The sequence below is a fragment of the Lepisma saccharinum genome, chromosome 12 (genome assembly GCF_977018435.1).
Source record: "Lepisma saccharinum chromosome 12, izLepSacc3.1, whole genome shotgun sequence".
Lineage (NCBI taxonomy): Eukaryota > Metazoa > Arthropoda > Insecta > Zygentoma > Lepismatidae > Lepisma > Lepisma saccharinum.
Window position 1 is genome coordinate 57485089 of NC_139240.1, and position 22851 is coordinate 57507939.

Consider the following 22851-nt stretch of genomic DNA (forward strand, 5'->3'; position numbering starts at 1 on the left):
TGTCGGATTTTGTCCCTGCATAAATGAATGGGTTGTTTCTGGACGGAGAGAGGCTCCAGTAGTCTGCAACACTGAGTAATTTTTGCTTTATAGTCATTTCGGGGAGGCGATGGGTTGATTTTTTCCGTTACTTTGGACCATAATGCAAATCTACAATTGTGCAGCCAACAGCAAAGATGATAATAGGCAAATTGTCTATCACTATTTTGATTCCTTTTTTTCCCCTCTTCACCTATTGATTGATTGATTTGCTTTATTTTACTTCGCTTTTTGTGCCACTTTTGGCTAAATTGCGAAGATGGGGATGAGTGATGATATGATGAAATTGATGAATGAACCCATGCCCAAGCCGGGATTCGAACCCGGGACCCCTGGCGTCTTGTTGATACGAAGCAGGGTTCACATCAGTTTAGTGTCGTTTTTTTATTTCAATCCATTTCAATCACACTGTGAAACCGACTGAATGAAAATAGCAATGGACAATTCACCTACTATTACTTTTGCAGTTGGATGCAGTCTTAGTTCTAGCTGTAATACTAAAGTGCGCGTCAAATCTCCTGCATATGGCCTTGAACGGCTGAACAGCACCAGCGAATCACAGACGTGCGGCGTTGCCGTGCTCTCCTGGACAAGGCGTTTCGCTCAACCATGCTGTCTCTTTTCTTTGTAAGATTTCGACATGGCACCACTGCAGTGCGCTGCTATTGGCTATCGCCATATGTAGGAGATTTGACGCGCACTCTAGCCTAACATTGGTGGTCACATCTAATACTCCCAACAGCATTTCATCGACCACCGTGGCGTAATTGTTATTCCAGCGCGCTACGACACAATGGGTCCCGGGTTTGAATCCCGGCCTGGGTATTGGTGTTCTTTGTCAATGCCCCTTCAGCAATTTAATCGTATCACTCGTCATCGCGGTTAGCCACAAAATGGTAGAAAAACGACGTGGAATAACTTCACTCAATCAAACCAACGCATTTCGGACCTTCTCTGCTGTGTTCCACACCTGAGGACTGAAGAGACATTCGTAAAGGAACAGCCATTCTCAGGTCGTGATTCAAACCCAGGACGTTCTTTGAATACTAGCCTTATCATGGGCGTCTGTCTCTTTGTGGGTGTTCATTCTTAAGTCTCATCGAATCATCAACCACTTTCATCGTTGCGAGTAACCTAAAGGATGAACAGAGCTATGTGAATGTTTCAACCGCTTAAGATTTCATTATACTTCCTGTTTACGTTATTGTACGTCTACAAATTTGGTTAATCGCAACGATGAGGATGAAATAGATGGGTGGAACTAGCACAATGATACATGCATGAATTAACAAGGGTCCGAACCTAGGACCTCTAACTCAGTTGACACAACCATTTAGAATAACCACTTGTTATGCATGTACACCATTGCTTCACAAAATCGTACCAACTCACAGAATATAAACCTCTTAGTTCATAATCTGGCTTCACTTCCTAGGACATTTAGACATCTTTAGTCCTTCCAGAAATGTCTTTATTTCTACGATGTAATAGCTATGTTTCCTTTGTATTTTGAACTAGACGTGTTAATTTGTTTCCCCTATTACAATTAGTGCTTCCCTGTATGCTTACCTTTGTTTAGCACATTCAGATACAGCAATTTTGTGTCCGTGTGCAATGACTGCAGATTACGTGTGCATCGTGTTGTACGATTGGCATATCTCGCAACAATGTATACTCTACTCCAAAAATCTCTGGAGCAAGGCCGCGCATCACTGTGGAGACGGGGAGAAAGCGAGTGGGCGGAGCGAAGCGGTACGCGACGATGCGAACAGCTGGTAGCTGCAGCCGCATTTTCCTCTTCCTGCACTCACTTCACCCCTCACGGGTTCATTGGTCGAGCCCTCTCCAGTCGCTACTTGTTTTCGTTCGCTCGCTCCAGAGTTTCCATGGACAGAGTATAGTAAGCCACTTTGGATTGGATGTACTTGTTCTTTTTTAGCTTGGCTTTGTGGCTTTGGCTATATATCGTATAGGATGATCAATCCAAACTTCTCATCTTTTTATTTTTATTATTACGAGGGATTATTATTTAGGTAAAGGACAAAGTGTACTAAACTGTTTGTAATTTTCCTTTTGTACCTAGCCCAGACTAATATCCTTCATTGTGCAAGCTCTGTCCAAAAGATTTATCCCCAAAATACCACTAACTTGTTAACAATTTGAAAGTAAGTTTGACTTTTGGACCTTATTTCGAAGGAATTGAGAACACTCATTGTTTTCTGTGTGCATGTTCAGTGACACAAAATATGTATATATTTTTTTGTTCATTCCAAATTTATGTTAACAGCACCATCAAGTGGTCTAATGTGTAATTACAAAGTCCTTCTTTGCATATACGTATGCATGTAGTTGTAATAAATTGGACCACGTGTAATTCATTGTACGCTTTTATTACATTATGTACCTATATCGAATATTGAAATGTATTAACCTATATTTCGCATAAATAATGCACACCTTACTTATCCAGCTTCTGTGGGCATTTCTTGTGGAGTAATTGTTAAGTATACTTACCTACGTTGATAAGTGTTCACCAGTGATTTATGATACATTTTATGTAGATATACGAGGGAGAGTCAAATACTAATCTTAAAATTCCGACAAAAATTACAGGACGGACTGTAAACAGTTCAAATTTACACGAGGTATCGATCGACTGTTATTTACAAAACGACCTCAAGGCTGCAACACTGATCAAGTAAGCTTCAGAACACAATTTTTGTCATTTTAAAGATGGCGCCTCCTGCACACACGTGGTTTCTTGCCCTCTGGATGCCTAAACCTCAAAGCCATTCTACGACAAATGAAAATTCAATGTGTCTATGCATACATACCACGCCAGCAAGTTTACAAATAGAGGAGGAAGATCGACAATGGCCTCAGATGGGTGGAAAGACCTTCGCGGTGGCTCATAAGTGACTGCACATAATTCCAAATATTCTTCGTTTTAAGGTATACAGGCACTAACTCAAACTTGAAAATATAGCAATGGGTCTATCCTAAATTGCATCAAACTTGTGCAACTTTATATGCAGAAATACGCTATATAAAAAAAAAATTGAGGTTTTCATTTGACTGTCCTTCGTACCTTATACAATTTGTTTTCAGCCTAATATGTTTGTGTGTTGAAGTGTACTGTATATTCGCTTATGTGTGTTGCATTCTTTGTTCATAACAATAACTCCTCCTCTCCTTCTGTGCATGCCGCCAGATGAGCTCCAAGTCGCAAAGAAGAAAGGTGAGCGAAAAACACTTACTTTTATGTAATAGAATAAATGTTTAATGCTGTGTAAATCTGTGCAGTGTTCCTCTGTTTAAAGGGGCCTTTAGTGTGTTATGTGTTTGATGATAGAATTGTTGATGTGTTAATTCAGCTTTCCCCAACTCCTGCAAGTTCAGTCGAGGAGGATAGATAACAAAATGTCGTTCTATTTCCCCTTATTCTGGTCAGGGTTGCCAAATGCCAGCGGACAAACGCGCTAGATTCCAGCTGAAAAATCACCAGAAATGTCGTTACATCACAAACAAGTGAATGAGCATAAAATTGTATATTGTCCTTTATGAAGTATCATTATCTGACAAAGGAAACGTCTTTTTTATAAGAATCTTGAGGCGTGGATAGTCCGTTATCAATTCCGAAACGTGTGCATTGTTGCGGTAGTATTCACAACTTCCCGCAATAAAGTGGAATTGTGATGAAATCCGTGGCTACAGTAAGGTAAGGGGGGGGGGGAGGGGCTGCAGTCGCCCCGGGCGCCGAAGTTAAGAGGGTCCGGAAGGAACTAAAGAAATTTGGTAAACAACCTGACGGCCTAATTCTGTAAAAGTAATATTAAGTGTATATCGTTGTCATGTAGAATAGTAATAATCAGTGGCGGTGATTATGGACGAGGCGGGGCAGTTGCCCCCACACTATGTTAAACCTTATCTACAAAGCGAAATATAGTTTTTGCCCGCCAGTTTTGGCACCTTGCCCCCCCCCCCCCCCGGTTTTGGAACCCAATCGCCGCCACTGGTAATAATATATATTGAAGTACGTAGTTACAAATGAATTACATTGCATTAATGTAGATTTTTAATTCACCAATAAAGCTATTATAACTCGTTACAAATTGAATATAACGATGGAATTCTTCGCACCAGAATTTACATAAGTTTGATTTGGTGTTTTAAGTCCACTTTATGCACAGTAAGGCTAATCGGGACTGGACCTACAGTTTAAAGTGGGATCCGAACCACTTGTGCCTCCACCGGGTATCTAACCCGGGACCCCTTGATTACAAGGCAATGACGCTGCACCAGAATTTACACCATAAAATCTAAAAAGGCAAACAAAAATTGCACCTAATTGGCAACCCTGATTCGGTTTTTTTTCCTCTTTCTTCCCCGTTGAGTTGTTAACTTCGCCTTTTCCATTGCATTTTGAACGTTCTCGTGAGCTATGAAATATTGCACGTTAACTGACTACTCCCCCTCGCATTTTTCTTCTGTTCCCGATAACATCGATGAACGCCGCACACTTATGTCCCAGCGACATGCAAGTCAAGTCTGTGATTACCTTATGTTGGTCATTTAACTTCAGTTTCGAGCTGTTTTCCCCTGCCAAATGAATATTTTCACGATTTCCTGAGTTTCCCCCCCTTTTCTGGCGATATATATGGTTCCAAATCTGACACGCAGTTTCTTCTTTCGTAGTTATTGCACTGACATGTTACGTATTTTGATGTGTTAATCAACAAAGCTTTTCGGGGCTTACTATCATAAAGTTTACTGCAGTTAGAACTACAGAAATCTTGTATTTTTTTTAGCCTTTTTGGAGTTATTGCTTAATTTGTTTTAGCATTTCTGCAAGTTTTTTTTTAAGATTTCGTAACCTCATTTTTGCTTCCTGGCGGTAGTTTCCGGGAAATGTCAGATCCGCCTGTCTTGTACACTCGTGTACAAGATAAAGTTGCACAATTGTCCAACCGTATAAAATGTGCCACTTTGTGAACAGAAGTGTATAGCACCTGGAGAATAAAATATGTTAAACAAGCTACATTCTCCTGTAATGAGTCTAGAAAATGTTCGTGATGGCTACATGGAAGACATTTACTCCAACATCTTGGTACAACGTTCTTAAAAGGCGGAAGGTTTATTGCGGTGTACAGTTCCCGCCACTGTGTGGTTTGTCGCCTGCAGGCTGTAGTTGCTAAACGATGTTTCGTGCAAACATGGCAGTCTTGCATATATCCTCTTTCTCTTTTTCATGGCCTCCATCATATCTTCTTTGCCTCTTTAACTTTCCCTCTCATTTTCCACATCAGTTCTTCTTCCCTTTTTCACCCTCTTCCGATCTATTTCTAACTATTTTCCCATTCCCTCTTTCTCAAATTATGCCCCTTTTTTCATCTCTTCTCGTTTCTTATTTCTCACTTTACACACACACTTCTCATTCTTCTCTGTCTTCTTTTTTCTCTCACTTCGTGGTTTTCTTCTATTATTTTCTTTTATTGTCCCTAATTTCACTCTTTCCCATTATTTCCTGCTTCATTTTTTCCTTTCTGATCTGTTCTCTCAATCTTCTCGGGCGCTTCTTCCTCTCCCTCCTCTGTGAATATGACAACCAAGTGTTCAAATTCCCCTCGCAGAAGGAACGGAGAGCTCTGATTGGCAGAGAACAAAGCACGTGCTGCCCCCAGCTCTCCTTACTGGGTGATAGCTGCCAAGGTCTTCCAGCAGACGACACCGAGTGATGGGAGCGGTACCAGGATAAACATCGCCTATAAACTTGCAACGCCATCTACCAGTTACTGAAAACACTAAACGCTGGTAAAGCGATTATCCTCAACATGCCTCCATAATTATAAATTAAGTGTAAAAAAAAAGGAACGAAGAACAAGTTAGAGCTTGCGTTTAGCGTGTTAGCACCATGTGCTCCGTGGGTACTAAAGAAGTGACTAATAATGATAATTTATGTCAGTGTATGTGGGGGAGCAACATGTATGTATTAATATTAAGTAGGCTTGACCTTGAAATTGCCGTAACTTTTAACGCGGTGACATCTATTTCTGAGCGCAGGCACACTGATGAATATATAGATTTTAATATAAAAATTGTTTCGTCACAAAGACAAATGTTTGAAAACTAATTAAATAAAACAATACTCTAAATAATACACATAATATAGTAATATGCACTCCACTCCAACCAGATTATCCCTAGCGGCGCAGGAACAGGAGGGGGGGGGGAGTCAGGGGTTTATTGCACACCTTCAATTTTTTAGGGGGAATTACAGAACTCCTCCTGAAGCAATCAAAACACATTGTGCGCAAAATTGTCTGACCATATGAAAATACGTTCGTAGAAGTGTTTTAACTAACATAACCCCTGCTTTTTTCTCCCACATTATCACCAAATGTAAGCAGTTCCCATTAAAAAACAATTTTGACTTTCTTCAATATAGTGATTATCGTGATTTCCGAAACTTGTGAGGCTGGAGAACACTTTCCGAGCTCATTGAAAGTCAAAATATACCGGAAACGTGCTTCAATTTGTTCCAAGATTACACCAGTATTTTGAAATGAAGCAATTTTCAAAATGTGCATACTTTTGTTGCTAGTCGAGGCATACCGTTTTCGCAAATTTAATAAAAATCTAAGGAAGGTCGATTGATTGTTAATTCTTCATTCTTCCTCTGAAAGAGATTTTCGAGTGAATGTGTACACCCTAAAATGACAATACTCTCTGCCATGCTACAATTTATACAGGGTGTTTCCGGGCTGATGATACAAACTTTCAGGGATGATGGAGAAGGGCACATGTATCAATTTGAGATAAGGAACCATGGTCCGGAAACGACTTAGTCGAAAGTTATAAGCGAAAAGCGGTGTATGAAGATTTAATACTTTTATTACCTGCACAAGTTTCACAAGCTGTTCCGTGGCCAACTCGGTCACTTGATTTCTTCTTGTGGGGTCATGTGAAAAGTCTTGTGTACGAAACGCCTGTGGAGACTGAAGAGGATCTCCTGGCAAGAATTCTCGCTGCCTGTGACATTGTTCGAACGACCCCGGGTTGTTCCAACGGGTACACCAGGACTTTGTGCGACGATGCCACGCCTGCAGCGAAGCTGGGGGACGCCACTTTGAACATGTTGTGAATGTAGCAGCTTGTGAAACTTGTGCAGGTAATAAAAGTATTACATCTTCGTACACCGATTTTCGCTTATAACTTTCGACTAAGTCGTTTCCGGACCAGGGTTCCTTATCTCAAATTGGTAAATGTGCCCTTCTCCATCATCCCTGAAACCTGTATATGTTCTCACTAAACCTACACACACAGTATAGCTCTTAAGAAGCAAAGCCTAAAACTTCTTCTTTGTGTCAGATGGAATTCTCTTGCGAATTTTCTTCAAAATTGAATCGGAGGGCAATATCTTATTGTTAGCTTATGGCTCAATATAATGTCTTAATGTATGTATGAGGTTCGATTAGCCTTACATATTTTCTTGCATATCTCTGCTAGTAAATAAATAATACCGTATTATGCCATCTGTGAAGCAAAAACAAAACTAAAACTATAATTAGTAGAGATTGGTATTATCGCCTTCTCTTGATCTCATTGGCTAATTTCTTGCGGTAACTGAAATAATGTCCAAATGTAAATTGGGCACCCACGTTACCTTATATCGTATAAGTACATTCAACAGTTGATGCCTAATGATAATAAAGTGTTGCATTCTTGATGCAGTTGGCAGAATGTAGATATTTGGAATATTTGATGGAGAAATTAAAGAGTTTTCGACTATGAATGTACTGCAATAACTGTAGTAAAGAATTGATACAGTCTTATTAAAAGAAATTTAAAAAAAAGATATATTGATACGGTCGTAGTAGAAGGATGTGGGTAAGAAATCCTGAAACTCTTGAAGAATAATCTTAATTTTTTGCTTTTTATGAATATAAATCAATTAAGAGTTCATATTTATACGGTATTTGTCTTCCATTCTTGTTTTATTGGACACATTTGTTTATTGGTGCAACTCTCACTAACGCACACAGAGACAGACATTACTTCATTCTGTTTTTATTTGTTCTTGGTAAAGTATATTTAAAGTTAAAATTAATTGTTTGTCTTCATTCTCAACCAATAACCATCCCCTCGAAAATTTTTAGTTGGTTTTTAAGAGAAGATTGTTGTTGGGGGAATGTACTGTATCAAGTATTTTTGACAAGTAAACTCAAATCAGCACTTCAGAAAAAATCCATTCTCGTTACTTTTTGATACCACCACCACGCTGAAACTAATTTTGAAGTTGCCAGAGGTCTTGAGCATTGCTTGCTGAGTGAATAGAGCGAGAAGAGGATGAGGGGGGGAGGGAGGTGAGGATATACGTTACAGTTCAGCAAAAGAGTAATTTGCAGGGACTTAATTTCTTCCCGGATCACGCCCCCCTTTCCCCTCGGAAGCACGCTCGAGTGGTCTTATTGATTCGTTCGATTTCCAACCAAATAGCCCCCCCTCAGCCACGAAATGATCCCCGGTTGTGTATCTTTCCCCAACTCTGCCCCCCCCCCCCCAACTCGAAATGCTTCCTGTGAATTCCGATAGAGGCGCTCGAGGGCTCAAACTAATTTTAAAAGGACATAGAAGTGCCTCTCCGCTTCAAACGCAGTCAGCATCTAAAAACTGACTTTAATGAACAATCAGGGCAATTGATATTCCAATAGTCTAGTATTTCGTCGATCTGAATAAAATAATTTTGTATGTTTGTTTTTAGCCCACTTTATTAATCTCAAAGCTTGTATGAACCAACAATTGATAAGTTCAATTTCCCTCAAAGTTCCATTCTGACCGAGGTCGAGAATGTGTTGTGCCCTACTTACACATTTCTTTTAAATAAAACCCTATTGTTATTCAGGGTGGCTACTCATCGGGAATTCCTGGAATTCCACATGAATTTTTCTCCGTAGACGTGAAAAATTGCAACTTTTATTAATCCAAATCCCATTGAATTTATAAATATTTATTAATGCCCTGAGGCAAGTTTCTCACAGTTTAGGTTTTTTTATCGAGGAAGGAAAAGAAGAGAAAGCTGCGTGGAAAATGAAACAGAATATTCTCAATCCGCTTACTTTGATAGTGCCCTTTGCAAAGCAATCTATCTGACAGATGGAAGAATATTGCAAGATATCTTGAAGTTGATTAGGTAAACTTGAGTTTGGAATTATTATACAATTAACAATTTATCATTGATTAATATATCCCGTAACATTTGTGACTCGTTTGTAGATGTATTTCGATTCTGAGTATATGAAATGGCAAATGCAAATTCCGTACCTTCATTTAATATTTTAAATTTATATATATATATATATATATATATATATATATATATATATATATATACACAATGGCACCCAATGACTTCTGTACTTGATACAGAGTCTGATGAAGACCTTGCTAGAAGGTTGAAACGTTACGTTTTAGTTTATGTTTTTAATAAAATAAATTACTACCTTGGTCAGCATATTTAGTTTTTCATAATCATGGAAACAAGGCTTAATGGTGTTATATATATATAGCTATATACTGTTTAATTGAATTAGAATTTTTGGATGAATTGGAATCGCACAGACACAGAAGTGCCTCTCCGCTTCAAACGCAGTCAGGATCTAAAATCTTACTTTAATGAACAATCAGGGCAATTGTCTAGCAATAGTGTAGTATTTCGTTGATCTGAATAAAATAATTTTGTTATGTTTGTTAATATATTTGTGTGAGGAGGGGGGGGTGAAAGGCGGTAATACGTAAGGCTGAAATACAGAAAACATCTGCTTGTACCCTTGAAAACCGGGAATTGTACTAGAATTTTATCAAGGTCTTTAGTAGCCACCCTGTTATTATTATTATTGAAGATGATAGTAATGTAAACTAACCTAAACACTATTTCATATAGCGTAACGAAGCGTAAGCCTGTACATTTTCTAAAAGCTTCAATCTGACCAAGGGTCATTCACTTATTCTAACAGCCAGTTGCTCTTCTTAGGCGTGTCAAATATGCAAGGTCAAGTGTAAACAGACTTCCTGGAGTTCTGGTGTATCAGACAGTTCACAGGTAAACAGGCAGTAAGACAATAGGAAGTCAAAACTTGACGAATCGGCATGGAGCAGGTCTCCACTGCATCAGGGACAGAGGAGAATGACACTGTTTGGATTGTCTTGGAACAGTCAACAGCGCTCTTCAGTTTGGTCTTCGAACAAAGTCAGTCTTCCTGCCTTAGCTTGAGAAGCAAGCCTTCAGTACAGGCTTACACTTCGTTCTTGGATTCGATCATCAGACATCACGTTAGACAGGTAATTCACTGTGCCAAGAGTCGCTATCCGACTGGGATATATTTAAAAATTGTACACTTGAAGACATATTTACTCGTTCCATTTCCCTTGGGCAATTATTTTCCAAAACTTTTAACTTTTTACATCTTCGCTGACAACAAATGAAAGCAATAATTAACATACAAATAAAAACTAGTGTTAACGTAATTACTGAAGAAATGATGTACGGGTATTGGAAAGATCTGATGACCACTTCCTTGAAGGATAGGGAATTGACATGCGAGATAAATGCAATTAAAATTAATAAATATAGGAAAAACTGCATCTTGTTGAAATATGTAGCAATTATTGAACCTAAACTTGCTAAAATGACCACAACTGTTATTGTTAGTTATTATTGAGAATAAATGAATTACTTTTCGGCCAATAAATATCAAATCAATAAATTTGATAAATCACATATTTTTACACAAAATAAATTTAACTTAAAATTTTCTCGGGTATTTTAGTTAGTTTTTAGAAACAATGCAATTAGTGCAATGTAAATAGGAATTATTCAAGGAGGGGTCAAGAAGATAAGGTCAAACTGTCGGCCAGGAATAATTTTAACTGAAAATAGATAAAAAAAAATATCTCGTCAAACGTATGAAACTTCACACCTTGCTTATTATTAGCACAAATTACATGGTCTAAATGAGAACTTGGTTCTCTGCTTCATTTTAGTCGGCTTACGCAGACTTCTTTCTTTATTTAAGGCTAAATGTCACGGGGACATTAACATTTCTTACGTTATTAACTATAATAACGGGTCTTTTCACATACTACCGGTAGGTTTAATATACACAATAGAAAAGACAAATATACACTAGATAACGCTCGTGCCGCACTTTCGTTGGTTTAATTAACTAAGTGAGCTCACTGACAACATGTTTAAATCTTTTTATAACTCATGCATGGATGGAAAAAATGCACATATATTTCAGAGCGTGTTTATAAATAACTTCATATATAAAACATGCAACTGCCTAACAAAATAGTTTTACTTCTACGAGAAAACAACAATGGTGCGTACATTAGGTTTTATACGTTTGGCGAGAAAACGAATTGACGTATTGATACTTTTAGGGAAATGGAACGAAAAATAAAATTAAAATAAAATATAAAAATTATAAAAATAAGGTCCACACAGAAGGTAAACAATTACGACATGTGCTTTGGGCTACGTATAGGCGGTTACTGGTTCGAAATCTTCTTCTTGAAGAGATACGATATTCGTTTCTTCCTCACCCCCTGAAGGGCGGTGATAGCGTTTTAACCTCTGTACAGCCACTAAATCGGACACAATCTTGCCGCGTTTGTTTTCATATTCCACTAAATAGGCATTGTTATTTTCCTTTCTTACTATTACCGCGGGCCCAAAATAAACACCTGAAAAGCACTTAGCCGTTTTTGCCTTCTGAGTGGGGTTATATAATAATACCAATTCACCAGGAGCGTAACTTGTTGCTTGATGACGTCTGTCATAATACTTCTTTTGGGACTCAAATCGTTTACGTAAATTTTCTTGAGCTGCGTCTCGTGCCTTGTTTAGTCTTTCAAGTTTGTCTGTGTTCGCACTATTTTCGCAGGGATCTGCGTGAAGCATACTTTCCCAGGGCAGACGGGCTTCGAACCCATGCATGAGGTAAAACGGACTAAAACGAGTGGAATCGCCGCGCGTAACATTATACGTAAACACAGCTGGTTGTAGATAGGTAATCCAGTCATCATGTTTCGGGGTTACAAAATGCTTAATTATACTTTGCAAAATACCGATACCTCGTTCCTCTAAACCGGAAGTATTATGGTGATACGCAGTAACAAATTTTAACTGAATACCGAGTTTAGCACTAAGTTCTTTAAATACAGAGGAATTAAATGAACCACCCCTATCACTGTTGATAATTTTCGGACAACCAAATCTTAATATTATGTGCTCGTAGAGAAAGTTAGCAGCTGTTTGAGCAGTGGTATCGACCACAGGAGCAGCAATCATATATCGGGTACCAAAATCCATGCATGATAAAATGTATTTACATTTATTTGGGCCACTGGGAGGGAACGGTCCCGCGAAATCTATAGCTAGGCGTTCAAAAGGGCGACAGCTTGGAAAGGTCTGGAGTTCACCTTGTGGCAACCCTGTAGGGCGCTTGTTTGTTTGACAAGATAGGCACTGGCGACATTTGTCCTGTATAAAACGTTTCATATAGGGAAAATATATGCGATTGAGCGCATTGTAATATGTTTTAGTAAACCCTAAATGACCACCACCACACGGGTGAGAATGTAATTGTTCAACTACAGTATGACGTAAGGACTTAGGTATACAAAGTAATTTCTTACTTCCCCCACCCATCTTATGGTTCCTGTATAAAAGACCATTTTCCAGCACATAATAAAAAGCCTGTCTTTCGAAGGGGGATGGGGCGTCATCTGCCCCCTCCAAAACTTTTATGATTTCTGAAAAAAATGAGTCGTCGCGCTGGTGTTTTCCCACATCTATTGATTCATCCTGGAGGAGAAATATACGAGGTTCGCCCAATTCTGGCGATTCGTCGTCCGGGGGATTGGTTGATTCCCTGCTAATAGCGTCGGAAATATTTTGTGTAGATTTACAATGAACGACCGTGAAGTCGTATGAATCAAGCTCTGCACTCCACCGTGAGAGCTTCGAACTCAAATTACGGGTGGTACGCAAATAACTGACTGCTTTATTATCTGTTACAATTTCGAAATGTTTCCCAATTAAGTAAAACCTAAAGGTTTTGAGGGCATACAGAACCGCTGATAGTTCTAGTTCCATGATGGACAATTTTCCTTCCCCTTTTTTGAGTGTTCGACTTGCATATGCTACAGGAAGGAAATCATTATTTGCATTTGGCTGTGTTAAAATAGCACCAAGGCCTTTCAGACTTGCATCACAGTAGACGCGTGTTTCTTTAGAAGGGTCATAGGGTAGCAAAACTGGTGCAGTTATTAAAGCGTGTTTTAAGTTTGTAAAAGCTGTTTCTTGGTCCTCCCCCCATACAAATTTTTTGCCTTTGCCCAAAAGGGACTGGAGAGGTTGGGCCTTCTCTGAAAAGGATGGAACGTATCTACGGACATATGAACATAAACCTAAAAATCGTTTAACTTGTTTTGTGGTGGAGGGGGTGCGGTAAGTCTTAATGGAAGAAATAATACGGTCACTCAAGCGTAGGCCATAACGACCCACCAAATGTCCAAGGGCGAGTATCTCAAAATAACCAAATTTACATTTGTGTGGAGAAATTTTCAAGCCAGCGTTTTGTAGACACTGAAACAATTTTTCCAGTGTTGTCAACATTTCATTAAAGGTATGGCCCCAGGTAAATAAATCATCCATATAGAAGGCGAAGTTATCACTTTGCATTCCGCTACAAGCCAATTGAAGTGTTCGATTCATCGCTGCTGGCGAGGTAATATGACCTTGACTTAAAACATTAAATTCAAAATGACCTAGGTTGGGAATAGAGAAGGCTGTGTACTGTTTACTGTCTTCTGTGAGTGGTATTTGAAAAAATCCTGAACGTAAATCGCAACTAGAATAGTACTGCTTTCCCCCCATATCGTGCAAGATAGACTGAATGGAAGGCATGGCCATCGCATCGAACACAGAGCGTTTATTCAAAAAGCGACCGTCTTGAATAAAACGGTAACTTCCGTCACGCTTTTTCACAAGAATAACTGGTGAGTTATAAGGACTTGTACTATCCCGGATTATTCCCTGTTTTTTCAAATTCTCAATTTGTTTCTTTATCTCTGTTCGCAAATGTACCGGGATCGGATATTGCTGCTTATGGAACGGCGTAGGATCAGAAAGCTTTATCCTATGTTTGTAATTGGTGGCAAGGCCCATGTCATTCTCGGACCAACTGAAAACATTTTTGTATTTTAACAAAAGCTCTAAAAGTTGATTTTTCTCATGTTCCTCCAATTGAGGATTAATGTCAAATTTGGATATATCCACTTGTGGGATATCGTCGTTTTCTGATTCTTCCTTTGTTAAATTAACTGTTACAGAACTATTTTCCTGATCCACCGTTGCCAACTCACAAGATTCTGCGCCACCGATCCGAGTACCTTTGCGAATTACAATTCTATAATTCAAAGGGTTGGATACCCAAACAAGTTGTGTAGCAGGGTTGAGTATCGACCTTGGTACCATTATGCCAGATTTAGCCTGAAAATTTGCATCCGGCTCAAGTAAAGTTAAATTTTGATTTGCTGTATTGACTAATTTTAAAGGGATGCACAAATGTGATCTTGGTTTCACAACAATTCGTTTAGAAGCCACATATTCAGGTTCAACAGTATGTACCAGCAAACCTGCCAATTTAACGGAAACATCAAAAGCTTTCTTCGATTCAAACCGAATGCGGTTGCGTGGGGGAGTGCCAAATCTGCTCAAAGCCAATTTATTGCTTTCAAAATCTAAAGTTGCATTTTGGGCTTTTAGAAAATCATTACCAAGGATGGTATTATGACCAAAATCTTGTATCACCCTGAAGGGGTGCCTAAATGTAAATCCATTTAGAGAAAAATCTAAAAGTACAATTTCTTTAATTGTTAGACAATTATTCGTGACACCTTTAACTAGAGTGTTGATTTTAAACCTCTTAGCATGGGCAGGAATACCCTTATCACTTGTTACACTTATTTGGCTCCCACAATCGACAATAAACTTTTGACGTTCCCCATTTACGTTAGCATGTACATAAATGAGGTCTTCAGACGGGAAAGTAGAGACTAAAATCTTTTTACTGCCCGCAGGTATGTCTCCATTACTTGCGGTTAATTGGCGTTTAAATCGTCTGGATTCTGAAGACAAAATTCTTGGTGGTGATTAGGAAAACCACATTTATAACAAAGTTGTTGGCCACGCCGGTCACCTTGATCGGGACGACCGCGGGGGGCTGGTGAACCTCGCCCCCGGCCACGCTGAAAATTGGAACGATTCTGAAACCGGCTGTTGTTTGAACGGTAGCCTCTATTTCCCCTGCCCTGAAAGCCTCGTCTGTTGTTTGAACTACGATTGTGATTAAAATTACCCCTTTGATAATTTTGGCCTACAGTTTGAAAATTTTCGTGATCGTGTGACTGTATAACTTCCTCGACTTTTAACGCTAGGTTGCTAACCTGCTTAGCCAAAGCTTCTACAGCGGACGGTTCTGAAGTTGGGAGAGACGTTTGTTGTCTTTTGACAAGGTCCAATTCAGCTTGCAAGGCTTGCAGCTGATTAGTCATGTCTTGATTAGCCCGAGGTGCTGATTCCGGAGCAACCGCCGTACTGCTAACTACGGGGTTCTGGTGAGGAATGCGCAACTCAGCAGGAGACGGAAAAAGAGTTTCCTTTTGAGCCGAATGCAAGAGCTCTTGCAGCGTTCTACGGCGCATAAGGAACTTTGCTTTTTCATATTCCTTGAGGTCTTTCAGAAGCTCCGGAACTGAATTATATTGTTTTTTGTATATCTCCCTGATAAATTCCGGTTGAAGACCTGCGTTTATGTATTTAAGCTGCTTATTAACAGCCATGTTAGGGTCCATCTTAAACAAGAGGGTCTGCTTGTCCCTAACATAAGATGATACCGGTTCATCGTCCCTGTGGAACCGATATCTGATCTGCTCCTCGATCTGCAGCTGATCAAGGGAGCCTGTGAATTCTTCAATAAGTTTTTTCTTGACGTCCTCATAGCTGACTAAATTGACGCCTGGTTGCTGGCTAATTGCATTAAACCAGCGGAGGGCTGGGCCACATAACAACGCCGGGAAAAGTTGCCGTTTTTTCGTCTCGTCCCAATTGTTCAGAATCGCCGCACTTTCGAAACGGTCTATGAATTTAGAAACATCCTCCCCCGAGGCACCCTGAAACTGGATGCTCTCGAACATGAAGGGATGAACAAAAGGTAGTTGAGCCATGGTGGGTGGGTCCACAAGAACTGTGGGACGATTATCAATTTGAAAGTGAGCCTGCGCGCGTGCGCGGCTTCTAGTTAATGGAGGACTTCTGATTGGGGTGGATGAGGCACAAGGTAGGCCCTCCACATCAAAAGACGGACCAACAGCATTATTGGCAAGAATGATGAGCCTATCCAATGTGGTATCAAGCTCGTCCTCCAACTCTATAAATGACATAAGGCATTACTAACAATGGTGACGTACCTTATTTTTTAAAAAAAATAACCCCCCGTTAGTAAAAAATTCCGCGAAGAAACAAGTCTAACATGATATTAATGCATTTCGATTTGCATTTATTTCAGAGTGAAATAAATGAAAAATTCCGCAGCCTACCCTTTTAATTTTCATGTCTGTTTAGGAAAACAAGGCATGACGCTTTTCATTTCCAAAAGAAAATGAAAAGGCCCGCATCAATCCACCACGTAGCGTTCCTCTGAACGCGGGGATCTTAAATAGGGATGTACTATTAGAACTAGTTGATGGTAGAGACAGCCCTGAACGGGCAGGTACAAATATCTAACTATACATTAAAATAGACTCATGATTCGTTTCTAGACTGAAGTGAGCAATGCAAATGGCAGAATGGGTGTAGACTAGCTTACCCTGTTCGGTTTAGAAATAAGACCAGTAGCTCCTGCTTCTCCGATGATTCCAGATTAAAAAGACCTCGTGTCGCTCTCAAGCGCACGTATTTAAACACTCGCTTGGCCTCTCGTCACCTCTTGCCAAAGGCCAGTGTTCTTACCATTTCCTGTAGAATGCTTATTCTACACATTCTGAGCAGGAGCTGACAAGGTCTGCCAGGGTCAATATTTCTTAATCGAACGGGGTATGGTACGAATTAGCCTACCCTACCATGTATGATTCAGGTTCGAGGGTTGCTCTACCGTCAAGGATGAATGATTGAGTGAGCTACATTCTCAATAAGATCCCTCATACCTAAGGGTAGATCCCACTTGTGTATTCCTGTCAAATTGGCAATTTCTAAGGATCAATTATTTGGAACCAGATTTATAATTTCAGATGGAAAGGAGGCTGATAGTCCCACAGGCCATTGTAAATTCTGAGTCGACATTAATTTGAATAACTAACCCAAATTCGTATAGAGTAATTATCAGGAAAGGTGCACGTATTGGTACTTCAGAGGCATGGGCAAATCCAGCCTCCAGTCAAAGTGCAATGGTGAAAGAGTTAACGTTACTGTTGCCGAGGAAAACTGAACCGTCCTCGTACAGTTCACGACATAGGTAAATTTGATTTCAATCCGGCACTAGAACCTAATCAGAAATTGCAGCTAACGCAACTGCTGGAGAAGTATGTAGATGTATTAACATGGTCTGAACAAGATATTGGTCGCACCACATATCATACCCTTAGGTATGACGGCTCTTATTGGGTATGTAGCTCACTGAATCATTCATCCTTGACGGTAGAGCAACCTTCGAACCTCAACCATACATGGTGAGAGTAGGTTAATTACCTGTCTAACGTGATGTCTGATGATCGAATCCAAGAAGGCTTGCTTCTGAAGCTAAGTCAGGAAGATTGACTTTGTTCGAAGACCAAACTGAAGAGCGCTGTTGACTATTCCAAATCAATCCCAAGAGTGTCATTCTCCTCTGTCCCTGATGCAGTGGAGACTTGCTCCGTGCCGATTCGTCAAGTTGACTTCCTATTCTCTTAGCAAAATTACTGCCTGCTTACCTGTGAGCTGTTTGCTACACCAGAACTCCAGGAAGTCTGTTTACACTTGACTTTGCATATTTGACATGCCTAAGAAGAGCAACTGGCTTGTAGAATAAGTGAATGACCCTTGGTCAGATTGAAGCTTTTAGAAAATGTGCAGGCTTACGCTTCGTTTCGATAGATAGGCCTATCAAGGATGGCGAAGTGGTTAGCACACCCATGGGTCCCGGGATCTAATCCCGGCCTGGACATGGGTGTTCTTTGTGAGTGTCCAGTCATCATTTTCATCATACCATCACTCATCCTCATCTTCGCGAGTAATCAAAGTGGCAGAAAGACGAAGTAAAATAAAACAACATCAATCATATCAAGGATAAACTGCACGTCAATAGTTCATTAACCACCTTAGTTTATGAGTGTATCCAAATGACTGCAGTGGAATTTACCTTTAAAAAAGTGAAACCGCATGTTTACACATTTGAATTAATTTGTTCTATTCATGAAAGTAACAATAAAAAGACAAAACTGTGCACCATTGCATAATAACCGACAAGTTTACCGGGACACCGAAATTCTACATCCAATCAATTTGTCCCCTTTATTTTGTGAGTTTGAGACAATTCCTAAAACAAGATTCTGTTGCTTGTACTACGTATTAAGAACTAAGGCTAAGTCTTTGTTTATAAGACATTTGGTTCTTGTTGGAATTGGTGGTTTGTGTCCCCTACCGCAAGCTGTTCCCCTGTCGGCTGCGGGCACGCCACTACAGCTGTAGTAGACTCGGTGGTCATTCCGATGATCCACCACAGACCACGACAAAGGCATGTTGAGCGCCAGTAAACTGCATCGGATTTTGCTAAGAATGCGGGCAATTGTACCGGAATCCGACTTCCCAGATAGCAAACTTGTTGTAAGCTTGCTGCAAGTTTGAAGCAAAATAACAAGCTTGCAGCAAGTTTGCAGCATAATTGACAAGCTTGCAGCAAGTTTAAGGCAAATTTGACAAGCTTTCTGTAAGCTTGCATCAGCCTTGGATCAAACAAACTAGTTACCACGGGTCAAGATTGCACCAAGCTTGTCACAGTAACCTACCTAGCTTTCGTTATGGTTATATGAAGCTTGCTGTAGCCAACTGGCTCGGACAAGCCACAAGCTTTCGCGCTATCTAGCTTCTTCAGTTTACTCTCACACACACACACACGCTTTTAGAAAGTCGAAGACATATGTGTGTGTGTAATAGGTTCAAGTGAGGGACATGTTAATGCAGGTTAATACTAGTTCCACAACATGAAAACCAGACGGTGGAAAAGGAACATATTTATTTGGAAACTGGACGTTATGTCCGAAATATACACTTGCACTGTAGCAGGGCACAGAAAGGTTAGACACAGAATTCATCTGTTTATGGTTTCTTCTGGCTGTGAAGGCCAAACCTAGTAACCAGTCATGCATTAATACCTGGACCATATCAGTGTGTATCTGTAGGTTATCGGTTCTTAACCTCTTATTTACCACGAATCCCTTTAAATATATTTTTGTTGGTGGCACTTATGAACTTAGCTGTTTGAAGTCGTTGAATTTGATTTGACTTTTGTTATTTAGCGTCGCTTTTTCTGCCACTTTAATCGCGATGAGGATGAGTGATGTGATGAAATTGATGACGGAGCACTCGGAAAGAACATCCATGCCCAGACCTGGCGTCGTAGCGCGAGTGCTAACCACTCCACCATGGAGGTACGACTTCGATCTCACCACCGAGACACTTAGGCGCCTATTTCTGCTACTTTAATGACTTTTTAGTTGCCTTTTTTTAAGTGCCTATCTATTTCTATCATTTAATGACTTCATCATTCATGTTGCTTCCTTTTAATGTTTTTGTTGTTTTCACAACAATTGCCTATTTCCTTGTTTTATTGGCTTTTAGTTGCCTGTTCCAAGTGCCTATTTCCATCTTTTAATGACTTCTTCATTCTTACTTCCTTCTTTTCATGACTTTTTAGTTGTGTGTTCCAATTGCCTATTTCCTTGTTTTATTGGCTTTTAGTTGCCTGTTCCAAGTGCCTATTTCCATCTTTTAATGACTTCTTCATTCTTATTTCCTTCTTTTCATGACTTTTTAGTTGTGTGTTCCAATTGCCTATTTCCATTGTTAATGACTTTTTCATTCATAGTTCCTTCTTTCAATGGCTTTTTAGCTTCCAGTGCCAAGTGCCTATTTCCATTTTAATGACTTCCCATTCATATTTCCTCATTTTAATATTTTTAAGTGTCTATTTCCGTCTCTTAATTAATTTAATTACCTATTTTTCATCTTTTAACGGATTTTTAATTCCTCCTTCCATCTTTTGTTCGTTTTATTATCTATATTATCTCCTCTCTGCCTATTTTAAAGATTTTCTAGAGTGTATGAGTCTCTACTAATGTGGGCCTACCACCAGGTTGCTCTGTTCTACATGCCTGATTCAGTTGTCCTCAAATGCGTGCAAATTACCCTCTGTTTCTGAAATGAGGTGCGAAGCTTTTTTCAAAGTCTTGAAACCTGGGAACTTCCGCTCCGTTTGCAATCGAAGAATTTGGCACTCCGATTAACAGATGTTGGTTCACGGTTCATTAAACCTGGGAGTGCTACAGTGTTGCCAACTCGGTGTAAGTTTCGTCTGTTCGGTGTGATCCAAACACCAGGAAGCGCTTGTGACGGGGGAAATAAACAAGGAAACGAATGTTTTGATTGAGCCGTGAGAGTTCCAACTGAAAGGTGCTTGACGGGGAGCCAAAAATTGATTTGGCGAAAGGTCTCATCATCGACAGACCACAGACAAATGCGAGTGATTACTAGCTTTCGGTACGGAAGCGGTACTACATGAAGAACTACAGAGCTGCAACACTCTGGTAATACAAAATGCTTTCAGCATTTAATGCATCAATTGACACAGCTAAATGTGTAATTTTGTTATCTTCGAAATGATCTTATCTGATTTTCCAAATTGATGCATTTTAGTGCATCACACGGAACTTCATCTCATAAAAATACCATTTAATAGATTCCTATGTGTATTTTGACACACTAAAAGGTGCATCATTTGCAATTCATGCACATTAACGTGTTATTGAAATCAAAATATATGTGTCAATTGACACGTTTTGGGGTTATGTGTGTATTACCTATGAAAAGAGAGATATACATTTTTAGGGTGAATAAAATTATTAAATATAATTTTCGTCAGTAATTTATTATTATTGAAATATGATAATTTGGTGACGTATCTCTGAATATTTTGTTCGATTCACATTGATATTTCAAATTTAATGTGGGCCTCGCATTCTAATCTCGCCCAGGGCCTCACGCTATGTTGATACGGCTTATCCGAATTATCAGGATTTTCAGATTATCCTAAATGTTCGGATATCCTAATGTGTGCTTTATCCGGGCAGTTATATCTTTTATCCGTTTTTAGTGGCTATCCACTGGATTTTCTACAAATTCTTCATCAATTGAGTTGTTGAGTTGGTGTTTTAAGTTTACTTTATGCACAGATAGGCTAATCGGGACTGTACCTACAGTTTAAAGTGGGATCCGAACCACTATGTGCCAAATCCTTCATCAAATCTGTTCTACCCGTATATTCGGATATCAGGATTATCCCTTGCATCGGAAAGGGATATCGGATAATTTGAAATCTGGATATCGGTTATCCGGATTTTGTGACCATCCCTAGTAGCTACAGCAAATATAATGGCACTATGATTTTGCTATTTCATTCCATAATTTTGGATGAAAACGAATGTCAGGGTAGTGTAATTAAATTTTAACAAAAATATCCAAATATAAGAAAAGAAATCGGTCGATGTGAACCCAGTGTATTCATACCAGTCTGTCACGACTGCCCGAGACAAAAGTATATACTCGCTACGTACACCCAACGACAAAGACATTAGTAGGCAAATTGTCCATCGCTATTTACATTACTTGTTTTTGTCTACATCCTGTGTTGTTTTAAGGAATGAAATTCTGTTGATTCGAAGCAGGTATTGTTTATTTATTTACTGAGAAAATTTCAGGTACAGCACAGTTGGCCATTTTACACTGAAATTGTCAACACTGAAAATGCAAAGATGATGATAATAATAATAATAATAAGCAAACAGACCGAATGAAAATGGTGATTGACAATTCGCCCTACTGTTTCTTTTGCCGTTAGGTGTACGTCACGTGATCCAAGCCAGTGTTACCAACAGTACTCGCAGAAATACCACAAGATGGAATGTATATTAACTGAATCATCGGCGAGTGATATTCTCACTGCCCATTCTAAACGAATCTATACCTGCACAATATCGCATTTGCATTGTATGTTTTATTTATTTTGGAATGGTATTTTAGATTGACTGACTTTCATCAGAAAGTTTTTTAAACAAAATATTTGTGTCCCAAGTGCTGGGAAAACCGTTCATGTTTCTACCTTCAAGTTGCTTATTATTGTTTTTGTTTGCTTATTTACTTGCACTGTTTTTATTTTGGTCCTTTGCTAGTTTTATTTTCGTTTCTTTTCTTTTTTGTTTCTTCCTACTTTAGAGCAAGCAGTCTCCACCGGTGTACAACCACTCGCCGCAATCCCAGAATGCTTTGCTGGCACACATGCGCAGGAAGAACCTGGAGCTTGCCGTTCCGAAGGGGACGTACTCCTCCCCAACGTCACCGCTTGGAACCAAGGTACACACTAGCACTCATTGCCACTGTGGAGCAGAGTTTGTACTCTATAGTCACGTTTCAGATCAAATTCACGGATATTGTGG

At 39.5% G+C, this 22851-nt stretch overlaps 1 protein-coding gene across 23 annotated transcripts in view; it reads left to right on the plus strand.

The window, feature by feature from the left end:
• The window catches only part of LOC145996124 (coiled-coil domain-containing protein AGAP005037), a 1065133-nt gene that overhangs the window by 814269 nt on the left and 228013 nt on the right, over nt 1-22851 (plus strand). For 19 of the 23 annotated variants that reach the window (XR_014442750.1, XM_083132404.1, XM_083132407.1 and 16 more), the window contains 2 exons: nt 3251-3277; nt 22631-22768. The exons of 1 other annotated variant lie outside the window; for it this stretch is intronic. Coding sequence is in view for 21 of the 22 variants with exons in the window: in XM_083132404.1 (XP_082988530.1) it covers nt 3251-3277; nt 22631-22768 (165 nt within the window). In the remaining variant the exon portion in view is untranslated. The remainder of the gene's footprint in view (nt 1-3250; nt 3278-22630; nt 22769-22851) is intronic. 3 more of the 23 variants (XM_083132405.1, XM_083132422.1, XM_083132415.1) reach the window with 2 other exon arrangements.